Source organism: Achroia grisella, unplaced genomic scaffold (genome assembly GCF_030625045.1).
Source record: "Achroia grisella isolate CSIRO2021 unplaced genomic scaffold, CSIRO_AGI_Agris_v1 utg204, whole genome shotgun sequence".
Taxonomy (NCBI): Eukaryota; Metazoa; Arthropoda; class Insecta; order Lepidoptera; family Pyralidae; genus Achroia; species Achroia grisella.
The window spans coordinates 2,150,780-2,174,477 of record NW_026712703.1 but is presented as its reverse complement, the minus strand read 5'-3'; the positions used below and the strand labels follow the sequence as shown (position 1 = coordinate 2,174,477).

Sequence of the window (23,698 nt, the reverse complement as noted above, 5' to 3'; positions counted from 1 at the left end):
TATTTTACTTAAAGTTAAAGGATTTTAAAAGAAAATTAAAATTAACGTAAACCGGTAGATTCAATATTTTAATATTTTTTACGAGATGTTCATTACTGGTTTCTAGATTATCGAAACCTCTAGTAATGGACATGTGTCGAAAGTTAACTTTTAGAGTATTTTGTGAGAATGTCGCTTAAAATAATTCTTTATGTCATAACAATTACTTATTTAGTCGTGATTTTAATTTTGGACAACTTCTACCAGTAATGAACATGTGTCCAAGATTGGATAATTTTTTGTGTCTATAATTGGTACCACTGGATTTCGTAGATGGCGCCAAAAAAAGATTACACCCCTGAGCAGATGGGGCAAGCTGTTGAAGCAGTCAGACAGGGAGAGAAGATTGCTACGGCAGCAAAGAGGTGGGGTGTTCCGCGTATTACACTATATAATAAAATATCGGGCAAAAGTCCTTTGGAGTGTGCAATGGGGCCACAAACAGTTCTTTCAAAAGCCGAAGAAGACATTTTAGTGAAATGGTTAGTAACAATGAGCGAAAAACATTTTCCAGTAAATCGTGAATTATTAATGGAAAGCGTACAAAAAATAATTGTCGAGCAAGGGAGACCTAGTCCTTTTACTAATAATAAGCCAGGGAAATAATGGTTTCAATCTTTTTTAAAGAGGCACCCAGATGTCGTCGAGAAAACCGCGCAAAATCTTTCCAAATCGAGAGACGATGTGTGTGAAGAAGCTTTGCGAAAATGGTTTTCTGAAATCGACTCATATTTAGAACAAAGAGGCCTCAAAAACATTTTGAAAGATCCAAGCCGAGTTTTTAATACTGATGAAAGTGCTTTCTTTTTGTCACCAAAAGCAGGCCGAGTGCTTTGCAAACGGGGTGAAAAACACCTTTATAACTTTAGTGGAGACGAAAAAGAGAACCTTACTGTTCTTGTAACAGCTAATGCTGCAGGACAACTTGCTCCCCCTATGATTGTTTTCAAATATGAAAGAGTACCGGCGCACATATCAGCGAGCGTTCCCGGTGATTGGGGAATAGGAAAATCAGAATCGGGGTGGATGTGCGGAAGCACCTTTTATGAATTTATCACAAATATTTTCGATCCTTGGCTACAACAGGAAAACATAAAAAAGCCTGTTCTATTTTTCTTAGATGGACATAAATCACACCTAACGTTGCATTTGTCAAATTATTGTTCAGAACATGGCATAGAGATAATAGCATTATACCCGAATTCGACGCACATTCTGCAACCTATGGACTTGGCAGTGTTTCGTCCCTTAAAGGTAGCTTGGCGAAAAGAAGTTTCAAGATGGCAGCTAGATCACCTTGGACAAATATTAAAAAAGGAAAATTTCGCCCAAGTATTACGAAATTCATTAGCTACAATTTCAAAAGACTGTATCCAAAGCGGGTTCAGAGCTGGAGGTTTGTACCCATTTGGACCGGATTATATTGATATGAGCAAAATAAAAAACAAAAATTTAACTCAAAAAGAGCATGACCCAAAACAAAGTGAGTTTATGAAATATTTAGATAAAGAAATAATTCAGCTTTTTTCACCCCAAAAGTTAGAACTTTTCAATAAAATGTATTACAAGGATAGAGACACTTTACAAGAGTTTTTACACCCAGAAGATGAGTCATTGTACGTGATTTGGGCCAAAAATAAACATTTGAGCCAGAGCGTTATCCAACTAGATCCGACATCTCAGACAGATTTAGCTGTAGCTTCAAATAAAATGCAGCCTTCGACATCGGGTACTGACAATGTTATAGCTTCTAGCCACTTAAATGAAAAGTCCACTAACAACCGTTCAATGCCACAAGAGCAACCTTTGGAATCTGTATTAGACAAAATTATGCCATATAGTCAGAGCGTAATCCAAGTGACGCCGACATCTCAGACAGATGTTGCTGTAGCTTCCAATGAAGTGCAGCCTTCGACATCAGGCACTGGAAATTTTATAGCCCCTAGTTCCATAAATGAAAATACCACTGAAGACCGTATAACATCAACGCCACAAAAGCACCCGTTAGAGACTGAATTAGGTGTAATTATTCCATCACCATTTAAAAATAATCTTTTTTGGCCTGAAGAAGACTTAAAGGAAAAGAAAAAACGAAAAAGAGAGAAGGTGCCTTATGCTGTGACAAGCAATGCTTGGCAAGCTTATCACTTAGAAAAAAGTGCAGAAAAACAGAAACAATCAGAAGAAAAAGAAAAAAGAGCTAAGGAAAGGCAAGCAAAGAAGATTTTGAAGGAAAAAATGTTAAAAGAAAAAAGTAACGTAAACAATAAGAAAAAACATAAGGTAGAAGATGTTACTTCAGATGATACAGATTTAGAAATACCCTATGCTGAAAGTGACAATAGTTACAATGAACTACAAGATAATGATAGTGCAGAAGAAAATGAAGAAAGAGCTATACTTAACCAGTTTAGACGACGCAAAAGCTGTAGATCGACACAAAGAGGAAGAATAACAAAAGAAATCCGTATAGGTTCCATGCCGAGTTCTATTGAAAGTGATACAGAATCCGACAATAAACCTATTAGTCACCTAAAAGTATCATCTAAGCCTGTCTTTAAAACTGGACAGTTCGTTATAGTAAAATACGAAGAAGAATACTTCCCTGGTAAAATAGAAGCTATTGATGCAAATCAATATGAAATTAGCACCATGATATTGTCAATGGGAAATTCTTTTCGGTGGCCGGATAAACCGGATAAAATATGGTACAATATGACTTCTATTGTGGAATCTATTAGTGACCCTTTGCCTTTAAATAAGAGAGGATTTTTCAAAATTAAGGAAATGGGGAAATATTTACCCGATTTGTATCTATAATATTTAGACCTTGGATTAAGACTCGCAGAAGATCTCAAAATTAAGTTCCTTACATAGTAACTAAGCCAATTTTCAAATAATAGGATCTCATATAAACAAAGTTAAATTTTATTGTTTTAGATTAAATTGTTTATTAGTCTTAAGATTAATGATCTCTTATAGAATTTTATAAATGAAAGTTAAAGAAAGATCTCTTATAAAGTTAAACTTGATGTAGAATTGCTTTAAATTAAATTGTTTATTAGTTTTAAGAGCAAAGAGTTAAGATATCTTATAAATGAAAGTTAAACTTGAAGTGGAATTGTTTTATATTAAATTGTTTATTAGTTTTAAGAGCAAAGAGTTAAGATATCTTATAAATGAAAGTTAAACTTGAAGTGGAATTGTTTTATATTAAATTGTTTATTAGTTTTAAGAGCAAAGAGTTAAGATATCTTATAAATGAAAGTTAAATTTGAAGTGGAATTGTTTTATATTAAATTGTTTATTAGTTTTAAGAGCAAAGAGTTATAAATGAAAGTTAAACTTGAAGTGGAATTGTTTCATATTAAATTGTTTATTAGTTTTGAGAGCAAAGAGTTAAGATATCTTATAAATGAAAGTTAAACTTGAAGTGGAATTGTTTTATATTAAATTGTTTATTAGTTTTAAGAGCAAAGAGTTAAGATATCTTATAAATGAAAGTTAAACTTGAAGTGGAATTGTTTTATATTAAATTGTTTATTAGTTTTAAGAGCAAAGAGTTAAGATATCTTATAAATGAAAGTTAAACTTGAAGTGGAATTGTTTTATATTAAATTGTTTATGTTTATTAGTATGAAGAGTACGTAATATTTTATGGGTAAGTTGCTAAAGACTGAAAAGCCTACTTTGAAAAGTCGAATGATTAAAGACTGAAAGTAACAATGTTTTTATTTAATCCATCTTCCTTTTAACAAACTTTTATTTAATTTCCTGTCAATACTATTGATAATACATATTCTGTGTCCATAAATGGATGTTCTTAATTGGGGATACATAGTTCAGGGATAGTCCATAATTGGGTGTCCATTACTAGATTTCAGATGTATATCACTGGGGTTTAGCGATCTCCTATTTTTTCTATTTTTTTTGCAAAATGTATCGGTTTGTAGTAAACAGTAGTAAGTTTACTGTATTCTTTGTTTATTAATATATTTGCCTACTAACTGTCATCCATGTTCACTCAAAAAATCTGATGTTATTCAAAGAAACAAGAAATCGTCTGCTTAAAATGTCCATAATTGGTGCCGTCACCCTAATGAAAGTAAGTTATAGGTACATAATTACCAAAAATCTTGTTACAAAACAATCGTAAGCATTTTGGTGTAAATTTATGTATGGACTACTTATAATCAGATCATTTAAAAAGTAAATAAATAATAGTATGACCTCAGCAATATCACACAGCCAGCTTTACTTCCAAAGTACTCCTACAAGTAGTTTGTACTATGGATAGATAGGTAGGTACTACACAATTAAACAAAAAATCATATTTAATAAGAAGGGCTACTCGCTTATATATTTATGAATATAACAGTTACGTTTTTATAGATGTAGCTATTCTATTCGATACAAATATAATTGAGAATTTTCTTTTTTGTTTGGAAATACAGTTTGATAAAACACATATGCAAAAATATTAAATTTTAATACAAATATACCAAATGACCTTTTTTGCCGTATGCAGAAAGTTGGGAAATATACGGTATTTACACATGCAAGTTTACTAGTTCATTCTTCATTGAGTCTGCGTTCATAATAAAAAACAATATTTATATTCCAAAATTCGTACATTAAGTTTAATTGAATACAAATTATATCTATTTCTATTTATAGTAGGTATTAAAGAATAACAATTTAAATATAGCCGTCGAAATGAAGAAACACAAAATGCTATATTTTTCTGCACAGTAAAATAGGTCATTCGGTATAGTCTCTAATGTAGTAGAGCCGTTGATGGTCATGATTACAACTGTTAATCGATTCCAAATATAATAGGAACCCATAAATTCTGTTACTGTTTGAAAGCGTATATTAAAATACGAACATAGTGTGAACGTATATTATTATCACAGCCCAAAAATTACTACTATATTAACATTATATCAAGCAATATTTACTATACTAAAAATATTAATTAATAATAATGATATGTTTGGAATTAACAACTTATTACAATTAGAAGCGCTAGATTCTGATTCTGTGAGATTGGCCGATGGTTGAGAATACGTTGATGGCCTGATGACGTCCACTGAAACGTAAAAACAATATAATAATCGTAGAGTAAACAGTCGAAATATGAAAATTAAATTCTATTGAATATAGAGTTTATTTAATGGTTTTTCAATCATTTTAAATTGGCGACTCGTCATTTGAAAAGTTTATGCTAGCAAGTATTGCCCTGGAATTTAATTACGATTTACGTCAGCCGTTTTAAGACCACGTCCCTCATAGGCCACAGTTAGAAAAAAAAACTGGTTTAGTTAATGAGACTAATCTTTGAACAGTATAGAAGTAATAACTTCATGTGCGGACAACGCTCACTCCTATGTGAATAGGTATAGCACTCACTCGTGTCAAGAGTTCTTAGATTATTTTCATTACCTAAGACCTATAAAGTGGTTACTTCTATTTCTATACACGCCTTATTTAACGTGTATATTTTCACTTACTGCCAAACAATGAACCTATGATTTTTAAAGAAAATATGAGATAAAAGAAAAATCTGAGATTTAAACTATCCTATTAAGTTAACTTGACTCGCATCTACTTAAGTAAACATACGACTAAGCTGTCATATTAATGTAAAGTGCACGTCCAAACCGTACTTGAAGTTTATCTTTTCGATTGAAATATATATATATATATGTATACTAATTTGGATTTCTTTCTCACTAAAGATTTATAATATTTTATCCAAAATCTTTTATAACATTTTGCAATTTGTATACTGTAATAGTATTTGAGTATCAGAAGTATAGATAAATTTATCTCCTGCGAGTTAAATGCCATAAAATACATAAATTCGAGCGCCGGTAATACTCGCATCTCGGTTATTGGAAGAGGGTTTTATCCGTTATATCACGGTCTGCGCCAGCCGCGAGTTCCACGACTTTGAGCAGATAGTGTCACATTATTTTCAAACTTTACTCACTCTCGCACCCTTTAGATATAAAACGCGTTCATTTACACAGGGTTAGTTGTAAAGCTTATAGCAAGCAAAAAATCACGTAGAGTATATAATGAAACTCAACCACTTTTACTAAAAAACAAATCGAGATATATTCGAAATCTGAATATATGTTTCTACCTTTTCAGGTAATTTGCCTAGTTTAGAATTATTGTTTGTGTTAATGCTATCGTTAGCTCGGTACAGCCTATACAATTTGTCATTAGTATTAGATATATATACAACCATATATAATATGTAACATAGCACAGTTTATACAAAGACTAATTTGTTTCTTTCTTTATTAAACAAAATTTTTGTAAGCTGTTAAGATTTTTAACTAATATAAGCATATTCAAAGAACTACAGCAATAAATGGAATATGAAATAATTCCATATAATAGACCCTCGCAATTAAAATTTTCGTTCAAATGACACGATTTTGTTCGATATTATGGGCGTTATAAATACCTATGGTGGTGGCCAATGTATGGAAACATTTTTAAAGTTTTTCCAGGATAAAGTCATGCTGTATATTTGTGTATGGTTGAATAAACGTTTAAGGCAATATCTTAAAATACTTTCCAATTTATAAAAGTGCGCAATACCTACATGCTTTCATACGTCTCTTTAGATGCTGATAAAAAGGAACGTTCATGTCAGTAAGTCAACGTACGCGTAAGTATTGATGGAGTTAGTTCTAAATTAGAATTTAATGGCATTGGCTACCCATTATTTTCCGTTAACGCACCAATGGAAATGGGACACAATTTTGTGGCACTCTTGAAATATATAGCTGGCACCTAATGTAGGTTAGGCACCACACTATTAAAGTTATTCAAAATACTTTTAAATGGCGCACCAAGGTACACAATGTAAGACGGTAGTTAGAAATAAACTAGAAGATTGATTGCATTTGGACTAGTAAGTAACTTCTATTAAATTATATTCATTAACTGTTTACTTTTTAGACAGCATCTTGGTCTAGTGGGTAAATTTCCTGAATCACAGCCAAGAGGTTGTGCGTTCAAATTGGCCAACACCAGTAAAAACAATTTTGTGTTAATTTACATTTTTGACTGACTCTGAAAAAATTGTCCAAGTCTACCCATCCTACCACATTGGATTCAAGTACTGCGACTTACAAGACAATGCGCTGACTACCCCATCTGACATAAGCATAAAAAATATATATTTTTTTGTTCCTTGTGCATATATAGTATGAACTACTATAATAACTAGTAAAAAATGTTCGGGAAAATGAGTAAATATACCTACTACTATTAAATATACCTATAATGCTACTCTAGTGGGATAATTAGAGCCATTGCATAATTATTCTCTTACCAATAACAGTATCATTTCTGTGATCAGCGAACTTATCCTCTATACTCCTGAATTCTGGTATAGTGCTGACGCATGTGATCTCCAGTCTGCCAGTGGCGATGACATGAAGCTCAGATACGGTGACATACAAATCTCGACCCCTACTGGGTCTACGGCTTCGGTGCCGGCTTGTGGAATGTATGATGTGGAGACCATCATGGCCTTTTAATTCGGCAATCTGGAAAGTGTGGATATTCGAATATATATATTATCGCTCTCGGTTTTCTAGCGGTTATAAACCTTTACTTCCGTTAGTCGTAGGTTCGATTCTTCGCACGGTGCAAACATTTGTATTCATTAGTATATTTCTTTGTATCGGTCTGGGTGTTTCTATTTATATTATGTATGTATGTACAAAAAAATATCTAATTATTTATATCAGTTGTTTAGTACCCTTAACACAAGCTCTCTTTACCGTGGGATTAGATGGCGCTGTGTTGATTGTTTATGGTTGTTTATTATTATTATTATATTTGCTTTATCAAAATGTTAAGGTTATTTTTAGGTAGGCACATAGTCATATTTTTATTTAAATTATTAATTGTTGCATACAAAAATAATTGAATGAAAATGTTTTACCTGATGTTCCTTAAGGTTACAACCCGGGGGTTTAGTTGCCACATGAGAAGCATGAGTTAGAGTAAGCAACGATGGTGGACTACTTAATACTGTTTCATGTTCGAAAGGCCTTTGCAAACCTCGCCTTCCGCTTCTTTCACTCATGGGTATGCGGAATTTGTGGGAATGCGTAATAAGTTCATCCATCTGAAAATTATACTCAAGTGTTTAGAGTTTATAAGTATAACACAATTGTAAATGAGTTATGTCTGTACATAATTTTTTTTTCCAGAAAATGTGTACTCGTTTTTCCTATAAAACCGATTGTTTTAAATCGGTTTTAGAATTATATTAAAACAGAACATTTATGTAGGCTAGTCTGAGATTGACTTATTTAATAACCGTAACATTTAATGATTAAATTGCAGTCATTTCACAAACAAAGCATATATTTATTCCGAATACGTGGCGCACGAAGTCGTGTGCATAGCTATATCCTAAATGTATAGTGTAAAAGCATTAATTAGATAATTTTTGAATACTCACCTTTTTGCCATTAATAAACCATGTGATGTGTGGAGCAGGGAGCGCAGGCGCGGTGGTGCAGTTAGCTCTTAATGTCTCGCCGAAACTCAGGTAGTGAGTAGGGAAGTCAATTCGTGGGTGATGTTTTTGGGGATCTGAAATAATCAACAGGATAAGATGAGTTACATAATAGATAAAGGCTAAGAGAGACTACAAGGAAACTATTATTGCAGTAATACATTTTGATTCTTTTTGGTTCCCAGAGAATCGCAACAATCCTCGATATTTCGATTACCGAATAAAGATTATGAACTATATTTATTTTGCTATTGTAGAATGAATAATATAGACTTAGTAATTATTCATTTTTTATTATTATAAATAAAATAGTATATTACTTGTTTATGCTCTTATTAACTCTACCTGTAAAGTACTAATAACCACTAGGGATTTTCTAATGCCTATAAATAATTTATAAGTTCTTTGTCATCCATTAACGTGTTTCCTGAAACAATCTCCCTTCGTTTCCATTTTCAAGACTTCCTGTCCCCGATTGCTCAAATTATGGCTGAAATATTGTGGCTTTACGATAGAATATTTGCTTTACCTAATTATTGAATTTGGCAGTTTCAGAACAAAATTAATGGCTTAAAAGTAAATAATTGTTTCTATATGAATGTATCAAATTATAATTATATGACTTATATAAATATCATTATCATTACATAGTACTATATGATACACTAAACAAAATCGCTGTCGTTGTCTGTCCCTATATATCCTTAAATCTTTACAAGTACGCAACAGATTTTGAAGCGGTTTTAATAGATAGAGTGATTCAAGAGGAAGATTTATATGTATAATACATGTACACCCGGGCGAAGTCGGGGCGAGTAGCTAGTTATTATATATAGAATACTATTGAACATATTGCGCACCCTTAATAAAATAATACAATAACTTAAAAATAAAGTTTTAATATTATCTAGGTCAAGTCTAGCTTCAAAAATTTGTATTTTACAGTATTTATTTTAGTATTACGTAACTACAAAATCTTAAACAATTGTAAAGAAATAGTTTTTTCGTTTATTGTATTTATATTAATTACACATATTAATGAGTACCTATATAAAATCCATTGTAGCAGTAATCGAAAAAAAGCTGAAATTTATACGTTGCCCCATGCCTAGCAATTTATCTTTCTTGCAAAAGTTCTAAGCTATGTTTGAGATTGGTGTTATTGTTAGCAGCGCTCGGCTAATGTTGTTTCTTATGATTTCTGATCTATATATAATTACATAAATTCCTGTTCTGAAAAATTTACACGTCGATTTTATATTCATCACGTTTTATAAGATAGTGAGTTTATAAGAGAGAGACCTTGGACAATCAGGGTGTTTGGCATTTGGCTTATTTATCGTATATAATAAAAACAGTTCGCTTTGTATTGACGACTTCGTTTCTGTACTTAGATTTAGACTTTTTCATATTTTTTACTTCACCTGAACTACATATTAATATCTAAGTAGGTATATAATTTGAATATGGAATCAGTCATTAGTGGCGACGTTTATATATATTTATACCTAATTTTATATATGGGATTAGCTTTTCTTTGCTAACAAATGGCCATGAAAAGTACTTTTTCTTTCATGTTCTTCTTTTGGGTCAGAAAGAATAAGAACTAAAAGTTACAATGTGTTAGGCACACACACTGTAACTTTTAGTTCTTATTCTGCAACTACATATTACAATTATCATTTTGGTATCCTTTGTAAGTTTGTACCAAGTATACTTTAATAGTATATCGTCTAACTATACGTAAACTAAATTGATGCAAATGAATTAATTCACTTGCATGGGCCTGTTTTGTACAGGTACTTGGTTAATTAAAATTTGATTATATAATTTCATAAATTACGTGTATGTGTATAAATAGCAAATAAACAAAAATATATCAAAAAACATTAAGTATTAAATAAAAATAATTGTCACTATTTAAATAAAACTATTAAATTAATTTAAATTACTTACTGATTGTAACAATTGCAGACTCAAAATATTTGTATAATAAATTATTAGTATGTAACTACATGGGAATTACCTACGTTTAAAATATAATTAGGTTTAAAGTATAACACACTATAAGGTATGAGTACGGTAAGAAAAAAAAAACTTGTTTTGAGATTCGCAACTATGTGTTTATTGTCACGAAACAACTTGCAGGCATAGTAATTCCTAAATATAAAAATATATTGCACTGTAATTGTGTTTACCATATCCAATTATTTGTTATAATCTATTACATATGTGCATGTATCCAGTTTATAAAGGACGTGACTCTAGCAAAAGCAGAAGGATGTCCTAGTTGACACCCGTAGCTGGCTACGAATGAACTGACGCCTATTAAAATATCTTCTCCAGCTGTAGTAGTCACTGTTAAAGGCCCACCAGAGTCTCCTTGACATATACCGACACCGCCATACCCATTTGTGCAAACATTAGATGCCCTAGCAAAATCACCGAATGCATTTCGACACTGTTGCACTGATATTACTTGAAGAAACACGTTTCTTGCAACTGTATTCGCTGGTGTGGTCACATCTGAATATCTTCCATAGCCAGCAGCTCTTGCCCACACTCCAGTGTAGTCCATAGATAGCAATGGACCATATGGTAAAGATATCGGTCGGATAGCATGATTTAATTCTACTGGATTTGGTAAATACAGCATAGCAATGTCATTAGCAAAGGTTCTAGGGTCATAGTGTGCGTGTATTGCTATCGCATGTGGAAGAACTCTGACTCCACCATGGAACAGATAAGGTGTACCCAGGACTACTGTAATTCTGTGTGCCTGGAATCTTCCATCGGACCAGCAGTGCGCAGCTGTTAGAACTCTGGTAGACGATACGAGAGATCCTCCACACGCCGAAGGTTGCGTAAAGCCAATAATGTCTATCAGCAGGCCGGCCAGATAAGGATGGCTGTTTACGGGGGCTATGTTACCGCCGACGATTCGATCTTCGCGTTTCCTAATTTGTTGGGCATTCTTAACTCCCACCTTCTCATGCCATCCGATGAAGTCCTCACTGGGATCAATGTAAGCCCACGCGAGGCTGGCACAAAAGAGAAACAATACAACAAACGCGCGCATTTTACTTTAACTGTAAAGAGGTCAGAGCCTCTGTTGTTTATAAAGGATTGTTGAATCTTATCTTTTGACCAAACACGACGAAGCCGTTTTGCAAGTAAGCCGATACAATTTTTATTACCCAGGAAAATCACCGTGGATACAAAGTCGAATTAGACATTAATACCTATTTTTGATATAACGATATCAAAAAGAACTATTAGTAATATAGGCTATTAATAAATTTAGGGTTAAAAATATGAATACTGATGGAGGCCGCTATCGAAGCTTAATAATAAGAAATGTAAATATTAATTTATTAGGGTTCTATTGGCAAATAATAAAAAGAACTCCTTATCTATATATACATTTCGTGATTCTATCCAATAATGTAAAGGAATATCGCATCTTAACGATATATAGAATATGTAGTGAACGCAATTATTCTGTAATAACTGGTCCTTTAAGTTCCATTCACATGTGAACTAACTGACAGCATTGTTATTTTAACATGTTTATTAGGTAATTAATTAAGAACATTTCTATTTAATGGCCCATACTTTTAAATCATATTATTCTGTTTCTATTTATTCTACTTCTATTCTATTCATAATTCAATGTAGCCTTAAATGTTTGAATACTTTATTTTCTGTTATCTTATTTCTGTACTGACCTTTAATATGCTAGGAGTATAACAATTAGCTTAGGTACTTAATTTATGTCATACACTTATGAACAGATATATATTTTACTAGAAATACTACTTATAGAAATTTATTCTATAACCTTTTTTGAGCAAATAGAGAATTGAAAATGTTATTATGAAGAAAAAACTGTTTTGATAAAAATCTATTAATAAACGCTACATAAACATAGACTACTTATCGCTATATTAATTATAAAATTTATGATCTGTGTGTGATTAACAGTTTGTAATAGGCGCTTAATCATACAGATTAATAAATTAAGTTTGTACCGATTACCAATATCCTTGTATTGATCATTGTTTCGTAGTTATCTTTCGGCTGCTGGGTTTTACTATTTATCTACTTATCGTTTAAAGACGATAATATTTCTGTAATGGGGATTTAAAAAAATTTACTATTGGAAAATCCTATACTGAAAGTCACATAAACAACGTATGGTATGATTTACTATTGGAAAATACATTATTTGTATATAAACAATATAGCTATGGTATGATGCAAGCACTTACATGATGAGACATTATTATTTATTTATTTAATTCAGGCTACATTGCTCATATTATAAATACCTATATAGAATTCATTAACATACATATGAAATACAAATAAAATATAAATTGTCTCCGTGATCACCGCACTGACAATGGCAATTTACCGCGGGGGTGCCAATATACCACCCACATCGGCCAGTAGTGTTGTTAATGTTGGTGGGGACCCTTGAAACTCTCGTTGTAACTCGACTTCTGTTGTGTCAACCGTATTATTAATTATGTTGGACAAATTACCTACAATTACTATTCTTCACTGATAAATTTAGGTTGCACATGACGAATCTGTGATATCTTGCAATGAAATGTTGTTTATTAGTATGTAATTCTGATTCTTTTATTAGTATAACTTTTTAAATAGATTTTGCGGCTACATTTATTCCAAAAATATTATTTATATTTTTGAATAAAATTATTCCTTTGTCTTGTCATAAATAAATATGTAAGCATTAATTTAAAACCATCGAAATAATCCTAGGTATTAGAACTAATATGCTGGATTTGTAATCTGATTCTGGATTGTAAATTGCTATCCAAAATTACCATCTATATAGGTAATTAATAATATATAATAATAATTAAATATAATATTAGGTTTGGTTTATCATATTTAATACGTATAATTTCACTATAGGTATCGTAATGATTAGAATTATTCCTACAATAGCTATACCTACATCTAGTAAATCAAATCGAAAAGTGCTTCCCCCGATTTTGATAGCTGATTTATGCGATCTGACAATCAGAATCGTATTGAATGTCTAAAATAGATATGTTTGCTCGGAACTAAACATTGAGTGAAGCATAATTAAAGTGGCTACAGTACAGTCTTTTTAATATCTTTTTTAATTTTTAGTCATTGAATATTTATAGCTTTTATAATTGAAACTGGCTACTCGGCCCGGCTTCGCACGAATGTACTTGTATTATATATATAAACCTTCCTCTTGAATCACTCTATCTATTAAAATAAAACCGCTTCAAAATCCGTTGCGTAGTTTTAAAGATTGAAGCATACATAGGGGCAGACAGCGAGAGCGATTTTATTTTATATTGTGTAATAATATTTTCGGATCTGTAATAACACGATTTGTATGTCCAATATTTACTAACCCATTCGCGTTCCATTGTACGGCATAGGGACAGGCTGTTACTTATAGTTAGAATTTGACACAGTTAAAATTTCAAAAGAGCAACACACAAGTTTCTTGTTCATTCTTCTAGTGATAAGTCTGCAAATGAGTGGTAGAATAAAAAAATATCATTATTAAAAAGTGCTTGCATTGAGTTTTTTTAATAAAGATTATTTCTCGTTGAAACGCATCAATTAGAAAATCGCAAGTTTAGTATATATGTTCCAATGGAGAATTGATAGTAAGAATAATAGTACTATTACTCTGTTGGGGATTGGGATTGTTAGTAATGGCGACAAGTGATACCATTGCTAGCAATTTACTATGACAGGTGGTCCCCCTGGAAACCGTCTAGGTCTATATGTGATTTGTCATGGGGCTAATTGCTCTGACCTCATGTACATCTTATAATTCTCGAATGGTGCCCCATCAGCGAACACTGTTAACACAGTCGGGTGCACGGTGCACCGTTCCATACTGATAGATACATATAAGAGTGGTGTGCTTTATTCCCTTAGTAGGCTATTACAAGTTAATATTTTGGGGATGAAAAGGTGTTTTCAGATTAAGTTGTACCTATATTTTCATTCTGTCATAATTGGGAGTTATTGTGTATATAAAACAGCAAAATACTTCATATTTTGCATACCACGTAATATTATAAATATAAAAGTATGTGTGTCTGACTATTTTTATCTGTTCACAGCTAACTGAACTACAGAACGGATACTGACGAAATTTGACGCGTAGATATATTGTAATATGTGTGTTCGTAATAATAAATATAAAACAGCTGAAGATGAGCGAGAAGAGGTAGTTTCAAATTAATGAATAAGCTTTGTAAGATTAAAGATACTTTAAATTATGGCGCGAGTGCTTAAATATTATTCATAATAAATAGACTTTATTTAATGTCCATAAAAATTATGAAATACAAGATTAAGGGGAGCGTTTTGTATAATGAGTTGTGTCAATATTTCTTAAGGAAATTTTAGGCGGCTGTACAAAACTGTAGAGGTGTGAAGGTTAATATTGTCTAAAATTTTAAAGTAGGAAGCGAAGATAAGGAGCGATAAAATTACATGCCGTTCGCATATTATCTCATATATGTATATATAATATTTGAAGGCCTGTCTATTTGTTATAACTAAGGCTATGTAGGTACCTATATAACATTAATTGATTTACTTTTTACATAATCAAATAGTTTTTTTTTATTATTATTATTTACCATTTATTTTTTATTGAAATCATATTCTGTATACGTATTACGTATTAATACAAAGGCAATCGCCGAGTTCGTCTATATTTCCGTGACTTTGTGTTAAATGATACTGATAATGTATTATCAATCTCAACAAATCACACCAAATTTCATTAAAATACGTTTGGCAGTTTATTCCTGAAAAGAAACACACCCTTATTTATAATATTATTATATATAAATTTAATTCACAAATTGCAGACTATGATTATTTTGTTTACTCAACCTTATCTGAAATGGCTGATAATTCACCGCATTATTTTCTAAGGTGTTTTATTTTTAAACCAACGCCGCCCGCCCGTTGTTGCCACATCACCAGAGATGTCATAGTGAGTGATTTATCATTTTACTGGCGACGTAGAGGTCACAGTTTCAATAAACAAGCAGCTAAATAAATATGAAAAATTTCAAATTTTATAATAATGTCCGTTAATGTCTTTAAATTAAATTTAAAGTACATATATGTTACTGTACATTTTGATACAATTTATTTTGTACTTATAAAATTATACTGACAAATGCTGATATTTGAACAGAAATAGTAGTGGAAGAAATTTAGTGTCTTGATAGATATTATGAAAATAGTATCGTAGACTTGCTATTTTTTTTGTTCAGAAACCTAATAATTATAGCAGTCGTATGCTCAAGATATGTGTTAAATATTGGATATTTAAATTACACAAAGATAAACTAGCGGTAAATAACTAGTCTTTATATAAATAGGTAATTGCGTGACTACAGTTTTTAGTACGCAGTGTGTATATGATTTAGTTTGATTTATGCTGAATTCCATTTGAGTGTTAATTTACCCACCATGGAGGAATATATGATTGTTTCTACTATTTATTACATTAATTTAAAGTAGCCAACGTTTTTTCCTAAAGAAGAAAAGGAAAATATTACCATCAGCGTGTAAATGTGTCTAGCGAACATGCAAGTATATTTTGTTTGTTCCTATAATCAGAACTATCTCGAGTATTTGTTTTCCGAAACCCGAATTTAAAAGATCCAATGTAGAAGAAAATAACTCATAGAAAGTACATTTTAAGTTGTCCTATTCTGATATTCAATTGTTATTAATTTTGTGATGGATAATATTACAAAATTTTCTTGATACTTTATTATTAGAAATAAGTTAATTACCAGAATTGACTTATTTCCAATAGATTACATGTTTGTGATCAAAGAAATTTTATACGGTAGAATCGAAATACAAATAATTTTGTAAAAGATATCTCTTAGCAATAAAAGTTGGAAACTCTAATTGAAATAGCGGTTGGTTCACTAAGGTTAACATAACAAATGCCTATCAAATTTGAAGAATAGACATAATTAGTCAGTTATTGATTGGGTACTGAAATAACACATGTGTCAAGAGGGCAATGAATGAACAGAAATAAATATGAAGTAAGTTTAGTAGTAGTACACACATCTACCTATTTGCATTGATAGAATTATCTTTGAGCAGCAAAGTCGTTGTGTTTGTGGTTCGTATAAAATTCACAGTGAGAACGAATACTTCTCAATAAAAACGGGACCACAATATTTGTTGCACGACCGGCGGCTTGATAAATGATCCGAGAGTAGAAATAAACCTCCCAACATTACTTACGTAAAAGAGAACCATTTTACACGACTATTGTTTAGGAAATATTCTATTTTAGAAGATTTGGCTATGTACTTCATTATTTTTGCTTGTACATGCAATTTAGATATCTATATAAAATAGTATTTTGATTGCATATACCCATAACGAACTCGAATTTCTCGATTGATGATATCAAATGATGTAGCAGTTATTCAGAGGGTCACGGGTATGTGGAAGGATATCTATATCTTAGGTTTGTTAGATTTAAATCTCATAAAAGGATCCGCTTCTGACTCGTAGGTTTCTTTTTGTATCTAAGTACCTATGCCCACACCGTATTGTAAACTGGTTGACAGTGTGTAGTTAGATGTTTTAGAATTCTACCTTCACCCAGTAGTTTTGGCTCTACACCCACATTGGCTATTTATTCAAGTCAGAGCTAGCTAAATTTGCACTATTCAACGAAAACGTTCAAAACCTAATAATGGAGGTGCCATTACTGATTTGAAATAGCTTTATTCCATTCAACCATTCGTATCTTTCAGAAATGATTTCGTGAACGTTTGTGGAACATACTTAAATGTCTTATCTCAGAGAACATAGAGTTGGATTTTGCGATGTTACTGTGCGGTCGATACTAATGGAGGCTGCTGCTTATTTGCAATGCGTGTCACGGCTTTTCTTCATCGCGCATTAAATAGATAGTTAATGACGCTATTTTGAACGACACTTGTAGTTATGTGTATACGAAAATATATTTTTTAAATATGATATACACAGAATATTTAATCTTTTTTCTATTTACGCGTACAATTGTACATTATGCACTTATATATATTGCTTTTGAAAGTTGTGTTAAATTGGCCCGAAAGAATTTCTATATGTGACATATTAAAAGGGGAAGAAACATGAGCAAATCCGACAATAATATAAATTGTTATTTATTGTGACGGTCGAAAATCCAATAATAGAAAACGTATTGGGTCCGCACATAAATCCAGGATGCGTATCGGATCGGATGTACCTATCCCAGTTATGTAACATTTTCTTATGAACGTATCATTACTTTACTTAGGTACATACTTTAAAATAATAGCAAATAAGGTAAGTAAGACATAAGGTAGAAACATTTGTATATTTTTTACGTTATTATTCAACTCATAAAAAATAATAAAGCTTTCTAATTTTTATTTAGAAATTTCACATATTTATATGTATGTGTACATAAGGTAGCTTCCTTATGCCATTTCTCTCGAGACTTCTGACTTTAAATATCCAATATTGTTATTCACATGTCTGATGCCTGCTTAACTTATTGAACCTTTAGACAAAACTTTACAATTCCAGTAGTATGAGCTGTCCATCAAGTTGGCATATCTACTGTGGCTTTGATATGTTAATCTGTTATATTTAGTTAGTCAAATAGATGGGCGAATAAAATGAACATATATTAGGCTATTTCTACCTTCAAATAATTTAACTTAAAAAAATACTCAGTACCTACACATATAAATACGAGTAAATAAATGAATACAGACATTATTCGTATTTTTCTGTTTGTACCAAATAAAAGTAAGTGATAATGATATCTATTGTAAATATGATAGAATAAAAAATAAGCTAAAGGAATCTAGTGGAAACAGTGTATTTCTGATATAACAGTATTTTATTATTGTACTTTAGGTTTCAGCATTTTTATTACACAACGATTCGCAACTTTAAATTTCTGATGCCCTGAACCAGTCTAGCTTACGATACACACTGTCTTGCAATACAAAATACTAGTGCAAGTCGCTAAATGAAATTCTATCTGCTTAACATAAGAATGCATTTACCGTAAGCTTTGCTGCAGGAAAACTGTCCACTTTTACATTCTGTTTCGAAGTTTATTTTAAAGCAAAGGAATGAGGTTTAAAGAATTTACAGATAGCAATTGGCATAACAAGTGGCATCTGTTGTATCTATTAGGATTTGCAGTAAGTTAGGAACATAAAGCGCATATAGGTTACAGTCTGTCGTTTGAAGACAAATAAAGTATTTAGACACAATTAAATTGCCATCGCTTATGTTTGTTACTTTTCACGATTGGACCACTAATAGAATCTTCTTGAAATTTAGAGCACCTGTCTTTTAACGTAAAAATCAGATGAATTCAAAGATAACAGCTAGTTTTTTTTAAGATCCAACCCCTACTGTTTTTTTATGTAATTAGAATGGCAAACAAGCTGAAGGCGCATCTAATGGTAAAAGGTATCTACTAAAAAACTAGACTACGGACATCACGTTATCATTTAACACCCGCGATATCACACAGGTGTTGCCATTTCAGAGCACTAAGAAGTCATGCCTCTTATAATTGTACTGCCTCATATACACTCTACAATAGAAACACATGTGACAAAGTAAGCTGCTTGGCGGCTAAAATTAGGAAAGGCTGAGGTACTCTCGCGGAGGACTATTTTAATCTACCACTGTTATCCTTGTACCTTTAGGAAATTAATGTATTCGCGATTACGACTACTAGCATAACTTATATTCCAAGGGCTTTAGTCAGGACAAAGTAAATTTTGAGTTAATGTTGATATTACATGGGAAGGTATAATTAGCGGCATATGTAGCACAAACTTATTTTGATATAAAACTTGCATAATTACAGAAAATGCATGCGATATCATTCTATTATTTTATTGGTAGAACATATTAGGTAGTTTTGTTATTGTTGCCCTTTACATAAGTACATAAATACTTGCAAAATTTTATATATATATATATAAATTACCTGCAAATAATAATGTATAAAAAACATACCTAAAGTCATGTAACACGATTTTTTTTCTTTTACTGTACATTTTTTGTATTCTATATTTGTAGAATGTCAAATGTCACTGTCTATTTTAATTGAAGTACAGTAATTATAATATATACCTATTTGTAATAATAATAGCTTTACGTCAAGATCGGTATTAATTTCCTTACTTGATACAAATTTCAATAACAAAAGCTGTTGTAATATGTATAATTATTAGTTATACCATTTACAGATATTTTTTATCTGCGTAGTTAGTATCAAGTTTCATTTCAGACTTGGTAACGTATGATATAATTCAAGTTGTTTTACGTACATGTTCCTACTGATCCCTGGTGTATTGCGTCGGTTAAAGTTATTCCGTACAATTTACGATGCCTGTAGTATGGATATAGAATCAATAAACAACTTTTAAATAACTTACGAAATACAGTGAGCTGCTTCTCGGTCGAAGCCTTGGTGTAAATTGGTGTGTCCAGAGATACTTCACATGAGTAGCTTCCGCTCGCCGCAAAGTCCAAATTTTGTAAGATTATTGAGTTTTCAGTTGCTAACGCTATCTGAAAAGAAATACGTTTCAATGTTAATGTCTTATTAGTTAAAATTGGTTAAACTTAAGCAATTAGAAAAATCTAAATGCAGTGCCGGACTTACGACATAGGACTAGCCTGGGCAGTATAGTTTAACAGATTACTATAATACATGGAGAGAGTAGAGACTTTTCACGTTGTTTAACTGAACAAAAAATATTTATAGATTTATATTTTAAATTTATTTCTAAGAATTACATTTACACTAAATAAAACTTGAAGAAATGAGATAAAACTATAATTATCTTAAATATCGAATACTTTTTATTAATGTTTGCATATTCATGTTTCTGCAGTAGATAAAAGGTATTGAAAAAAAGTATGACTTGGATGAAAATGTCTATGATTAGTTAAGGTAATCATAAATTAAAGGTTGTTTATTGACGTAACTGAATTTTAATTTTAATTATTTTTAAATACCAACACATTTTAGACAATACAGTTACATTTGGATAATACAGGATTTTAAGAAGTTTCTGTATAGCAAAACCTTATTATAATCACTTAAAAAAGAAAATACCTTAATTATTAATATGTTAGCCATAGTTTTGTCCACTTTACTGCAAAAACCAAAATTTAACTACAACTCAATTATTTTTTTAAGTGGAAACTCACAACGATAAGTTTATTCTGACAGTAATTACAATATGCAAATCTTATAGAATTAGACTGACATGAAGATACGAATCCATCAAAATAAAATTATTTGTATTATTACGTCACCCTCACTAACAATTTGTTTTACGAGGTAGTTAAGCTCGCGCCTACACTTTCATCAGTTACTAGTTATTCATCAGATTGACCTGGAACTGAGGTTGACCTGTTACGCCCTTCATCGGGTAAACGAGCTATGTGCATGCAACGGATTGTAGGCATGCCGAATTAATTTAAGTGTAGTGCGCTTTTGCATTACCTACCACTTTCAGTTATAGATGCACTTGCATTGCATGCCTGCCACTCCAAAAGCATTTAAAATAAGAATTTGGCGTGGCTACCAATCCATAAACTATACTACTTAATTTGTAAATTCGAAAGCTTCTAGCCAACGAATATTTTTTATCCTAATTTCCCCGAGGTAAAATGGTATTTACAATTAGTATTGGCCATACATTTTGAGAGACAGTGCATTCTAAAACAGACTATATAATAGTATATAATAGTAAAGGTTCGAACCGTAGACCTATAGGGATTTATGTAGATTATACGACTTCATAGATAGGTAACTTGTAATTTTTTTTTTATTATTATTAACATAACAATTTTTTGGTTTGTTCTCTGTGTGAAAGATATTCTATTTTAGTAGTTGTTATGCCTAAATATTAGACATATTTAATACACATTTGTGAATCATGGTTCAAAAACCTATATTATCCTGTGTGATTATATGACAATAGTTGATTAACACATGTCTCTTAGACACCAAGCTTAAATTTTTCTTTTACTAGATCGATTTGTACTTCGTACTACGTACTGTATTACACGGAGTTTAATAGTGCTCTGGCAATAGAGAACAAACCAGTTACTAAATACTCATATATCATGATTATTATGTCGCTTTGATATCTGTATATCGGGGATGGATGTCACACTACAGCGCATTAACAATGTCTAGTACATAGTTTCTATACTGCTATTGATATCTATAAATCAGGTGATAGACTTATAAATGAACTGTATATGAATTATTATGGCATTGTGACTAATTAAGAGACTAGCAATAAAAATGTGCTATGTGAATCAAATTCGGCGAGTTTATAGCTTAAGAATATGATATTATGATTCATATAAAGTGAAGTTTTAAAACGAATTAATTAAATAATAATGGAGTAACAGGTTTATTCCTATAGGTTGGTACTTAGCCGTCATTTCATTTTTAACGTGCGAAGTCGGGCCGATAGTTTATATATACTTATTTTAATGATCAATTAAAATGGGCTAGTTTTTAAATACTGACTTTAGTAACATTTTACTTAAATCGATTGATCTTGATAGCTATTATATGTTGATAACAATTATGCTTTGATTGATCACCAAGGTCTACGCAAAAACGCATGTCGACAAAATTTTAAATAGTCTTACACCAACAACTTCTTCTTACATCAAATATGACGTACCTATTCATATGAAAATCCCTAAGTGTATTAGAGGCACATGTTATTTGTAATATTGGCGTTTGCTCCATAACTTTCCACGGATTTTCTATTTCACTGGTTACGTACCATTTTATCAGTTTTTATTAAGTTTGAAAATATTAACATATTTTCCTTCAACAGAAAACTTATGTACCTTGCAGAAATGCCATAGCGGGTTAAAATTTTGACAAGGGCTATGAATTACGAAATTTATTATTAAAAAGGCACGTCTTCAAGTAATGTATAATTTGTATTGACTTATTTAATAACTGACTTATAATTTAATGATTTTTATATAATATTTATGTTTTATGTTCCGACTTTTTTATTAGCATTATTTACATATCTATTATAAAGAATTTACATTTATATCAATATAACATTTTTCTAAGTTATTGAAATACAGCCAACAGGAAGGAATTGAGGAAGGATATGCTACATGTACTATACAATATCGAATCAATGAACATAAACCAGCCACGAAGAAGTCTTAGATAAAAAAACTAGGGGTAGTATAAAATATTTCATGAAGGGAAGGGAATGTATTTATAAACGGAAAAGTTGCCCAGTTTTGTTACGTAAAATAATAAGTAGATAGTACGTGCGTGTCTACACGTATTTAGCAAGAATATCGGTCATAATGTAATTTTCTATAGTCATAACTACGATAAAATAATTGTAAGTTCATTATTACATAACCTAACTTAATATCTTAACTTCACACAATGCCGTATACAACAACGTATATTAATTATATAAATGCTTTTGAAATTCATGTACATACACGGTTTTACTTAAACATTATACAAATATTATCTGTACAAGGGTTACAAGGGTAGTAAATGCACAAAGTTTGTTGTTATAAAAGTGATCAAACAAAAGTTAGTGGTTAGAACAATTGGTATTAGAAATACGAGTGAACCAAATCCCAGTTAACTGAACTTGAATTGTGTGGTAACCCTATACATAACGCTGACCCGGAAAATTAACTCCACCCGGACGATTACCTGCCCGGCATCCAAGTTTAGCTTTTAAGGCTATGTACATACATTCTAACGCATTTAGAGGATGAATAAAACTAGTCGACGGCTTATTCAGGATGGGACGTTAATACATTCTGTTTTTATCTTAGATTCGTAAAAATATATTTTACTTTTTATATTTATGTAACTGGAATAGAAATGAAGCTAACGGCCAACCTAATAGGGAGTTGTATCGGTACCATAGATATTCCTTTCAGACCAGAGAATTTTTTTTTTAAATTTATTATTACTATTTT

General features: G+C 31.3%; 2 protein-coding genes across 2 annotated transcripts in view; both read right to left on the bottom strand.

Moving 5' to 3' along the window:
* Positions 1-4,764: 4,764 nt before the first annotated feature.
* LOC131842098 (uncharacterized) overlaps positions 4,765-23,698 on the bottom strand; it is a 91,209-nt gene continuing 72,275 nt past the window's right edge. Inside the window, exons 4-8 of the mRNA XM_059190601.1 lie at positions 20,122-20,257; positions 8,540-8,673; positions 8,015-8,200; positions 7,397-7,613; positions 4,765-5,131 (exon numbers count right to left, since the gene is read on the bottom strand). Of these exons, the coding sequence (XP_059046584.1) occupies positions 4,986-5,131; positions 7,397-7,613; positions 8,015-8,200; positions 8,540-8,673; positions 20,122-20,257 (819 nt within the window). The 3' untranslated portion in view covers positions 4,765-4,985. The remainder of the gene's footprint in view (positions 5,132-7,396; positions 7,614-8,014; positions 8,201-8,539; positions 8,674-20,121; positions 20,258-23,698) is intronic.
* LOC131842099 (brachyurin-like) lies at positions 10,821-11,675 on the bottom strand. The gene has a single exon (XM_059190602.1). The coding sequence runs from the start codon at positions 11,673-11,675 to the stop codon at positions 10,821-10,823; it is 855 nt and encodes a 284-aa protein (XP_059046585.1).

Excerpts from the sequence above, each read along its gene's own strand:
- LOC131842099 (XM_059190602.1), bottom strand. The coding sequence starts at position 11,675 with ATGCGCGCGTTTGTTGTATTGTTTCTCTTTTGTGCCAGCCTCGCGTGG.